The 11,333-nt window shown below is 38.3% G+C and overlaps 1 protein-coding gene across 1 annotated transcript; it reads left to right on the top strand.

Annotated features, from left to right (window-relative positions):
• Positions 1-9,994: 9,994 nt before the first annotated feature.
• Positions 9,995-10,947, top strand: LOC308259203 (olfactory receptor 10A3-like; the record flags this gene model as incomplete). Its single annotated transcript, XM_080690045.1, is given in 2 exon segments — positions 9,995-10,919; positions 10,922-10,947. Coding segments are annotated over 2 exon segments (951 nt in total).
• Positions 10,948-11,333: the final 386 nt, after the last annotated feature.

Below are 11,333 nucleotides of genomic sequence, written 5' to 3'. Positions count from 1 at the left end.
CTTTCAACTTAATCCCCTCAGTCACTCCTCTTAAGCCTGGTCACACACACACCAAAAGAAAATGCATTATGTTACTATAATTTGGGGTCTTTGGATCAATCAACTAGTTTGAAAGTCATGTGTTATTTTGACCAAATTATTTGTATGATCTTTATTTGGAGAAGTGGCCAGGCCATGTTTCAAATCAGCATGAATTAAGTAGGAGGGACAAAAAATTCCTCATATATTTGTCACTCAATCTTGGGCCAGAATGTATGAATCCCAATCTGCATTTCAATAAGATCCCTGGTGACATGGATGCACTTTAAACTTTGAGAAGCATTGCCGCACAACACAGTGCAAACCTTTATACTAAAAGTGAGATATTTTTTCCTCCATGGCTCCCTTGTCATCAGATGATTGGTGCACACATATTTAATATTACTTACTGACAGACAGCTTCCTGAAACTATGGTAGAATCATGCAACCCTTTGGTTTTCCACGCCTACTTGCTTCTCCCTTATGTAGAAACAGGTCCAGGGAAGTCTTTACTACCAGCCTTTCCAAGATGTTCCCATTGCTGTGAATGAGAGGACTATGGTTTTTGTTTTCCAGAATGTGCCACTGCAGAGATTATCTAATTTTAAATTGCTTTAGAATGTAGGAGCAGAAAAATTATACCATCATACTCATAGGGTCCAGTCCAGATCTAAATTACAGGTAACCCTCATAAAGAAAAGAAGAACCAAAGAAGCCAGATCAGTTACTTATATACCAAACTGGACAGACATAATCCTACGTTTCGAAGGAACAACTACAACATGTGGAGAAACCTAAAATGTGCAGTCTTTAAACAATGTTCATGTAGAATTCTCTTGGTCTTGACTTCTTGTGTTTGAGGATAAAGATGCTACATCTTCACATGAGAATTATACCTCCAGCCTTCAGAATCAGCATGAAAATCAGAGTGATCCTCTTGTAACTTTGCTCTTTCAAGTGCCTTGAATTTAAATAGCTGTTATGTTAGAATAGCGTGTTTTAACCTCTTTAAGAATCTCCTGCACTGATAATGAGGCCCAGACAGTTGGACCTCACACAAAGGATGTGCACTGTAGTGGAGTCTGATTATGTTGTGCCTCTGCACCAAGTCCCCTGGTGTTCTGGTGCTGTTGACAAAGGGACAACATTTTGAGAACCAGAGCTCTGGAAAAGGAGGCTCTTCTGTCATTGTCCAAACTCCTGTGCCACTGAACCACACATACCTCATACCTTCTTTTGACCACAGTGTATCTGGAAGGCATATGATTCACTTAGTTACTTATTTTTTTTTTTACAATATGGTATTTAGTTTCATTTTTTCATTAATTTTGTTGTTTGGAGTAATTTTTAGAGGACTGTGCCATCTTTACTTTGATATTTTGAAATTTGATTTAATTTCCTTTTAAAAAGCCATTGTTCTGGAGGAGCTACATACGAATATGTGTAATAGCATAAATACAACATGATTGACCTGGACACTCTCTATTGGGCAGAGGGTAATGGAGGGGGAAAGGCATGATGCAAAATGTAAATGTACACCACTCTCAATATGTTCCACTTATAAAAAATAAAAATTAAAAAAGCCATTGTTATCATTCATGGTAAAGGTAGTAAATTCAAGCAATACTTGCATGAAGTAATCACATTCTCTGGAGAGCAGGCTGTGCCTACCTCTGAACTACTCTATGATCTATAGAAGAGTCATTTTCAGGCCATGCCTATTCCCGAGTGATTATGTTTTATAAAGTAGTAGTTTTCCATGAATTATTCTATTTTGAATATAAGTGCTAAGATAGAATGAAACCTTTTATGTATAAATAAATAACCACCACCTGGCTGGAACAACTATGAGGCACAAATTGATAAATAATTCACTCATATCAATAAAAACTTATCAAATTAAATCAGAAGCACATGGATACTTCGGCATATCAGACCATATCCCAAATACCAGAAACATAGAGATAAACAACCTCACCAGATAAAAGTTTCTCAACAAGACCCATAAGAGGAGGACTATCTCAAGATTGGAGGTACATCGGCCCCATAACCTGGCCACTAGGAGGAGTCTTGGTCAGGAAAATCGTCACAGTGGTGACCTCCTGGCTCTCTATCCCTGGCTTCAGCTCAGTGCACTTTCTCCTGCCAGTGAGGACTGCATGGCCCACTTCTAGATGACTCTTCAACCTGATGCCTCACGCTAACAATTTGAAGCTGCCTTGCTTAAAAACCGTAACTTGACTCTGCACATTGTTTCCTTAAAACCCTTCTCTAACCACCTGCAGTGACTCTGCATTTAAAACAGTTTTTATTGGTGTATTGTAACTGCACATTATAGTAGGATTTGCAGTGATGTATCCATATATGCACATAGCACAATTCGGTTTGTTTCCTTTTCTGTACCGTTTTCTCCCCTGATCCCTTTCCACTACTCTGCTGGTTTCTCTACTTTTCATGGGTTATTTATTTTTTGTTCTGTAGTTTCATACATTTTCCCACAAATGACATAATTTTTATCTTTATGGCTAAGTAAAACTCCACTGTGTGTATACACCAGATTTATCTATTTGTTGTTTGATGGGCACCAAGTTTAATTCCATAACATGACTATTATAAATATTCTCCTATAACATGGGTATGCATTTATCACTATATTATTGTGACTCTTACTCTTTGGAAAGATACTAATGAGTGGTATATATGGGTCATGTGGTGGTGTCATTCCTAGTCTTGTGAGAAACCTCCCTACTCATCTCCACAGTGGTTGTACTAACTTACAATTCATCAACAATGCATAAGTGTTCCCTTTACACACATCCTCATCAGTAGTTATTATTTGTATTCATGATGATCAAGAGTTTAACTGGAGTGAGATGTGTATTTACTATAGTTTTGATTTGCATTTCCCTGATTGCCAATGATGTTGGACATATTTTTTTCAGATATTTGTTGGCTATTTGTATTTTTTATTTTGAGAAGTATCTGTTTTATTCAGCTACCCATTTATTGATTTAGTTGTTTGATTTTGGTGGTAAGTTTTTTTTAGTTCTTTGCATATTATGGACGTTAATCCTATGTCAGAGAAGTAATTGACCAAGATTTCTCCCATTCTACAGCCTTTCTCTTCTCGCTTTCGATTGTTTCCTTTGCTGTACAGATGCCTTTCGATTTGATGCTATCCCACTTATTGATTTTGGTTTTTATTTCTTGAAACTTAGGGGTCTTATTGAGGAAGTTGAAATAACTAAGATTGGACTAGACTAGGAGAACTTGTGATTGTCTTCGTCATGGCACCAAGTTAACCATGAATATTTTAGTGAATTAAAACCCATGAGCCAGGATGTTGTGGCACATGTCTGTAGTCCCAGTACTTGGGAAGCTGAAACAAGAGAATCACAGGTTCAAGCCTTAGCAACTTAGTGGGACTCTCAGCAACTTTGTGAGACCCTGTTTCAAAACAAAAAATAAAAAGGGGTGGGAGCATATCTTTGAGTTAGAATCCCCCTGGGTTCAATTCCCAGGAATCTCTCCCCAAATCCCATGAAATTGATCTAGTTTATGAATTTGTTATTCAATAAATGCTGACATTGAGAAAGGACACAAACTTATCCAATCTGTTTTAATGGCATAGCTTACCCACAACACATCCCCAATCTTTTCCTAGAAATAGTCATTCTAAGCTGGTTAATGTATATTGTCTCTGATATTTCTGATGGATATGAAAATACGTATGTCTGTACATATGCATTACTTTTTAAAAAATTATGATGAGAATTTACACTCTATTTTAAGCCTGTCTTTCCTTGCTTCTAAGACTTTATTTTTATTTTTCTCTTTTAAAAATTTTATTGCAAAGAATAACATTTGTATGACTGCTAAAACTTTAAAATTTATTAACATTTTCTTTTGGAAAAAAATAATTTTTTGAAAAGATTATATAAATATTTTGGGATGAATATCTACAATTAGGAATGTAAAATGTGTTCTTTTGATCTCATATTCACTCCTGGCACCATTTATTAAATACAAATTTTATGATCTTAATCTTTTCATATGTATTTTTTTGTTGTCTGCTTGTCTCTCAAACTGTGAGGATGGTGGAGTACAATCTCTACAGTTGGACTATCTGTCAATGATTTATTGGCTTTTGAATAGAGATTAATATTAGTATTATTCCTTTTAAATCATCTTTTTTTTTTTTGGTAGTACTAGGGGTGGAACCCGGATGCTTTCTACCTCCAGGCTATACTCCCAGACCTATTTTATATTTTATTTGGAAACAGGGTCTCACTAAGTTGCTGAGAGCCTCACTAAGTAGCTGAGGCTGGCTTCGAACCTGTGTGATCCTCCTGTCTCAGCCTCCCAAGCGCAGGGATTACAAGCATGTGCTACCATGCCCAGCTTTTACATCATCTTAATGTGTCTGAAATTTTTTTTTTACTGAAGTATAATATACTTCTGAAAAGTGTGGAGATCATTACTTTACACTGTGATGATTTTTCACAAATCATGTATCACCTGCTACATATTCAGCGCTATCTGGACTCAAAATATATTAGTTCAACAGAAGCCCCTGAAGGATTTTATGGGATGAGAATATTGAAAATACACATCATTCAGGGTTTCCATCCAAAGCATGGAACTGGTTCATTTCGGTGAGCAATTTAGGAAGGATCCTTGGATTAGATTCTGTGAATGAAACCCTCTTCCCTTAGGCAAGTGGTACATTTCCTACTGTACACAGATTTGAGAGAATGTTTCTCTTTAGTGTCATTGACAGCCTTTTTGATGTTGAGAGCAGAGAGCTTTCATGAGAGGAAACCTACTCCCAGAGATCAGAGGTGAGAAGCAAAAGACAAGAACCTAGACAGGCACACTGTGTGCAGGTCCATCTAACTCTGCACCCTCCCAAGGCTGATTCTGTGGTACCTTGACTGTTCTAACAACTTAGACTGAGCCCAAGTCCCCAGTTCTCATGTCTTTCCTATGATATTAATAACAACTCTAATTTTTAGATAGACAAAATAACAGGAGCAGAGAATTCCAGTGATGTGCTCCAAGTCATACGAGCCAGTCTAGATTTTTAACTCCAAGCCAAGAAATTCTGTGTATGAAAGCAACTGTAATGATATCTTTTCTGGAAAATGTCAGTGACTCAATATATTCTGGAGCCAGTGTTGGGAGCCATTAAGGCCTTCCCCTAGATTGGTGTCTCTGACTCAGCTGACTGTCCTTGGCCCAGAGTCAACAAGGTTTGGGCTTATGGAAAGTTCAAAGAGGTCCAAGAGAGGATCAGGTGGTGATGACATGAGGGTACTGATTGACCTATCTGTAATATGTGTTTTGTATTGGTCTTTATTGTATTCTGGTGGTGGTAGCACGAGGATGTTGATTGACTTGTAGCTGTGTATAAATACCTCTGGAAAAACAAAGTGGGTGTCGGCACAATAAAGATGAGATTGACCCAGAAGTTGTGTTGGCCAGGAGTGTCGGCGCAATAGAGAATACTGACCCAGGCATAGTCGTCGACCCGTAGGAAATATTGACCCACGAACGGGGGTCGGCCAGTAGAGATAGTAGGCTGGCGGCTCCCCCACATTAGGGTTAAAAACTCTTCATCCTCGCGCCTCACTTCAGAACCCCTACTCTTGCCAGCTGGCTCTGGCAGGCCAGGGTGTAATGGTTGGATTTGGAATATCCCCCAAATGCTCCTGTATTTAAGGTCCCCAAGCTTCACCTCATGCCCAGAGCAATGGAGCTGGCTGACCTTAGACTAAGACCTCTTTCCTCCTCTAAGTTGATTTTCTTTCAGGTATTTGCCACAGTGACAAGAAGCTAACAAACACAAAGGGCATCCAGACTTTCTACCTAGATGCCCCAGTCTACTTCCTTTAATGTTTCCCACCATTGCACAAACTGCAGGTTCTGTCCAATCAAACCCTGCCTCTGCCTCTAGGTCGCCTGCCTTTGATTGCATCTCATCCCACCCCGCCCTTCTTTCCCTGTGTACCACATTCATTCAGCTTTTGCTTTGAACTCCTATTGGGAGATACCATGGTGGAGTTGAGTCTCTTGTGTAACGAGTGTTTAACCTCTATAGACATGTGAAGAAGATGTGCTCCAAGATTGTTCTCTTGAGCTTTCTCACTTGAGAGGCCAATGTTGAGGCTCTTGAGTTATCATACAAAATATAAGATGGTTTGTGCAAAGAGATTCCTAGTTATCCCCACAGGGATTCTTGGGGGCACATGATTCTGTCATATAATGTTAAAAAGCAGTGCCCTAAATCACCAAATCAGATTTACGAATAGATGGCTTTTGACCAATGGTGAAATTGCTGGTAAAGTAGCATGGAAATTATAACAACAGGGCCAATAGGTAAGAAAGTGCAGCTTCTGCCTGTGTGCCTGTGAGTGTTTGTCATTTACAGTTTTCACTGATGGCTGGAGATACCCTTAAAGAGATGCCTCAATCTCCGGGATCAGTGGGCAAAGATGAAACATTTGAGTCAGTTGAACTTCTTGTTCAACGCTTGCCAATTTTGTTTCTTTTCAGAGAACAGTGTAGGATATAATTACGGGCATAAGGACTTTGCATGCACTCATTATCAAATCCTAGAAGTGTGGGAATTGGGTAAGGGCTAATTGGGTGATGTGGGCATGTATTTCTCTACCATCTTGTACTCCATTAAGATGTATGACTACAAAGCACCAATAAAATAAGTAAAATATAAAAAATCCTTAGAAGTTTGCAACTAGGGAACTTGTTAGGTAAAGTCAGCTCTGAGAATTTATATGTGGAAGGCTGAAATCTAAGGAATGGAGCAACCTGCTTATGTACCACTTGTCACGGAGTTATCTAAAGCAATAGTAGGGTATTTTAAATTACAGAGAAAGGAGGGAACGTTCATGGGCAGCTGTTCTTTATCATTCATCATAGTTTTTGTTGTTTTTCATTTCTTAAATATGATTTTTAAGTTACACACAATAATTGCATATATTCATGAGGTGCAGTGTATCATTCAACATATGTACACAATTTGGAATGATTATATCAGGATATCGGCATTTCTATCAATTCAGATGTTTATTATTACTTTTTGTGGGGAATACTCAAAATCCTCTCTGCAAGAACTTTTGAAATGTACCATTATTGTTGTCAGCCATAGTATTAAAGATACTTTAATTACATATATGCTTTTAATTGGTCTTATAAAATTTCCTATTTTTATGAAACTCTAAATATTGTAATTTTTTTTTTTGGTGGTACTGGGGGTGGAACCCAGAGGCTTTCTACCTCCGGGCTATCCTCTCAGACCTATTTTATATTTTATTTGGAAACAGGGTTTCGCTAAGTTGCTGAGAGCCTCATTAAGTAGCTGAGGCTGGCTTTGAACCTGCGCGATCCTCCTCTCTCAGCCTCCCAAGCGCTGGGATTACAAGCGTGCGCCACCATGCCCAGCTAAATATTGTAATTTTCAAAACCTATCTACTTTCACGTATTTGAAACTGAACACACATGGTACTTTTTCTGCCTTTTAGAATGAGTTTTGAAAATATTGTCCTGCAGACTATATTTTATTATCTTAGGAGAGTTTTTAACACTCATAATACCTAGAAAAATTATGGGTAATAGAGACATTTGGCATTAATACATGATGCTGGTCAAACTTAGGACAAAATCAATTTGCTTTCTACTCTTTGCCAATGACCTACAGCGTCTGCACTCTAGATAACATGTATCTTCAGCTTGCTGTGCTTCCTCTGTCCTGCTGGTTTTCTTATCTTCCTTGGCAGATTTATTCTGGTTTTTAGAATATCACAGAGAAGATAAGTAGAGTTCATTCTAGTCCTATGGTGTATCAAAGACCTCCTGACTTGAGCAAACTTGTCCTTTGCTTTGTTCTCTCCTCCTCCTACCTAATGTCTCCTCCACCCATAGCATCCTGTGGTTGCAACCTTCCCCTCATTTAAATGTTTACAACACTTGCCATTGCCTGCCAGTTGTTTCCCAATTATGTTTTGGACTGGCTTCACTTCTCTTTTGGACATTGTATTCTTTTAATTTTTTTTGCAGCTTTAACAAATCTTTATTAAAAATCAGTAGGAAATAGAGAAGAGAAGGAAAAAGCATCATGCTGACCCTCATGCTGGAGAGTCCAAAAATGAAACTCTGACCCTTTTTGGGACCCCAGCCTTTATATATATTTTGTATTGGCATCTTTCTTATCATTGTTACCATGGCAAAGGGTAGTAACTTATTTCTTAGTCAGGTGGTGCCTCTTTGTCTTGGTTACTCTATTCTTTAAAGATAGAGTCTAAATGTTTCTAATACCTTTTATTTATTTATTTATTTATTTATTTATTTATTTATTTTTGCGGGTCTGGGGGTGGAACCCAGGGGCATTCGACCTCCAAGCTATACCCCCTGCCCTATTTTTTATTCTTTATTTTGAAACTGGGTCTCACTGAGTTGCAGAGGGCCTCACTAAGTAGCTGAGGCTGTCCACGAACCGTGATCCTCCGGTCTCAGCCTCCCAAATGCTGGGATTACAAGTGTGCGCCACCGCGCCCGGCTTATTCATTTATTTTAGAAATATTATTTTAACATTTGTACGCTGGGCGTGGTGATGCACCCTTGTAATCCCCGCGCTTGGGAGGCGGAGGCAGGAGGATTGCTCAGGTTCAAAGCCAGCTGCGCTGGCTTAAGAGACCCTGTTTCCACATAAAAAAGTGAAAATAGGTCTGGGAGTGTAGCCCATGGGAGTGTATCCCGGAGGTAGAAGGGTTTCCAGGAACCCCAGTGCAACAAACAAAACAAAACAAACAAAACAAAACAAAACAAAACATTTGTTATGAGCCAAAGTTTATTGTAGGCATTGTGTAGATAGCAAAACAGCAAATGAAATATTTGCCCTTCTGGAGTTAATGTTATAATGAGGAGTTGATAATAATGGAATAAAGTACAATAAAGTGTAAGAGGCAATGAAGTGTTCCTTGGGAATGAGGCAGTTTATTACTTCAGGTAGCCCATCAGTTAAGGGTTGCAGCTATTTTTAAAAAAATATGCTTCGTAGGTATCTGTTGAGATCTGGACTCTAATGTGTCCCTTGACATACAGAGCACAGAAAATTATGGAAAGTTGATTAGAGCTTATTGAATCACTAATGCTTACATGAACCTCTTGATAAGAAAGAGACTGGTGAGAGGTGAAAGAGATACAGAGGGGGAATGAGTGAAAACTTTGAAATTACATTTCCAGAATGACCAGAAATGGGCTTGTCCTTGTCATCATGGCCACAAAAATGGGTCTTAGAGATATGGCCCCCAAAATGTCACATCCAGATAAGTCCTGATGGAGCTGTCTACAAATCAGTAAGAAATCAATAAGCCTGAAGACAATTTTTATAGTTGAGAGATGCCACTAAGATAGGTACAACCTCCTGAATGGTCTTAGAGTTACTGTTACCTTCAAGACTCACATGCAACTATATTCATTTTGAATCTAATGATTATTTTAAGTAAAATAATATAAACACTGCTCTAGGTTAATTATTAGATTATTATCAACATTTGGAGGTTAGTTTTTCCATCTGTGCACTTTATTATCACTTACTTTTGTAGGATCCAATTGTATGTTTACTTAAAATGAAAAATAAATGATATTTGTAGCAATGTTAGGGGACTAGAAACTGTGTTATAAAATATTTATATTGATGTAAAGGCTGTGATTTTTTCAAATTTCATTGTGTACATGTTGCAGTAGAAATCTGACATAATTTTGCATTTTTCAGACCAGATTTCTAAGCCAGAATTTTTTACTTCTTCTTTTATATTGAAAGATTTATTAAACCCAGTATTTCATTCTCTGCCAGAATTTCTGGAGTGATTGCAGCTGGAGTTCTCATCTCAGCTACTAGACTATGACTTTATTCTTTACATGTCCACACAAAAAATATAGGGTTCTGCTACTGAAATGAGAAGACAAAATCAGAGCTCTGTGGTTGAATTCATCCTTTTGGGCTTTTCTAACTTTCCTGAACTCCATGAACGGATCTTTGGGGTTTTCTTGGTCATTTATCTGGTGACCCTGATGGGAAATGTCATCATTATTATCGCCATCTCCCTGGACCAGCGCCTCCACATCCCCATGTACCTGTTCTTGCAGAACTTATCTGTTGTGGAAGTGTGTTTCAGTGCAGCCATCATGCCTGAAATGCTGGTGGTCCTGTCCACCAAGAGAACAACCATTTCTTTTGTGGCCTGTTTCGCACAGATGTATTGCATCATTCTTTTTGGTGGGACAGAATGTTTTCTCCTGGGGGCAATGGCTTATGACCGATTTGCTGCAATCTGCCATCCTCTGAACTACCCCATGATTATGAACAAAATGGTTTTTGTGAAATTAGTAATGTTCTCTTGGGTCTCAGGGATCATGGTGGCTACTGTGCCAACCACATGGGTCTTTAGTTTTCCCTTTTGTGGCCCCAATGAAATCAATCATATATCTTGTGAAACCCCAGCAGTGCTGGAACTTGTATGTGAAGACACCTTCTTGTTTGAAATCTATTCTTTTGCAGGCACCTTCTTGATTATTTTGGTTCCTTTCTTGTTGATACTCTTGTCCTACACTCGAATTCTCTTTGCCATCCTGAAGATGCCGTCCACCACTGGGAGGCAAAAGGCCTTCTCCACCTGCGCCTCCCATCTCACGTCAGTCACCCTCTTCTATGGCACAGGCAGTATGACGTACTTACAGCCCAAATCCAGCTACTCACCAGAAACCAAGAAACTGATTTCACTGGCTTACTCACTGCTTACACCTCTGTTTAATCCACTTATTTACAGCCTGCGAAACAATGAGATGAAAAGGGCTTTGATGAAATTATGGGGAAGAAAAGTTGTTTACACATAGTCTGGCTTGCTTAGGAGTCATCTAACATTTGATTTTCTGCTTTGTTTAAATTTAACAATAAAGGGTGTAATTTGTTTGCATTTATTCTTCAAATATGCTTAATTTGCTGAATTCTCCACATTTGACCATTATATTAGGAACATCTTTATGTATTGCTTTTCTTATATTTTTCATAGGTGCATATTTCCTAATATTGGAAATAACATCTTCTTTAACAATTTGTTTAGTCATTGTACTACAGCTGGCTATTTTTCTTATAGTAGATAATACTAAAATAGAGATAATACTAAAATAGTGTTGGCATGCTTATACATCCTGGGTTTTTAAATTTTTGAAGATGGGTATGACGGTGCATACCTGTAATCCCTGTACTTTGAAGGCTGAGACAAGAGGATCACAG

The sequence above is a fragment of the Muscardinus avellanarius genome (genome assembly GCF_963383645.1).
Source record: "Muscardinus avellanarius genome assembly, chromosome: 1".
Lineage (NCBI taxonomy): Eukaryota > Metazoa > Chordata > Mammalia > Rodentia > Gliridae > Muscardinus > Muscardinus avellanarius.
Note: the sequence above shows the minus strand (reverse complement) of the source record. Positions and strands in the feature narration are given on the sequence as shown.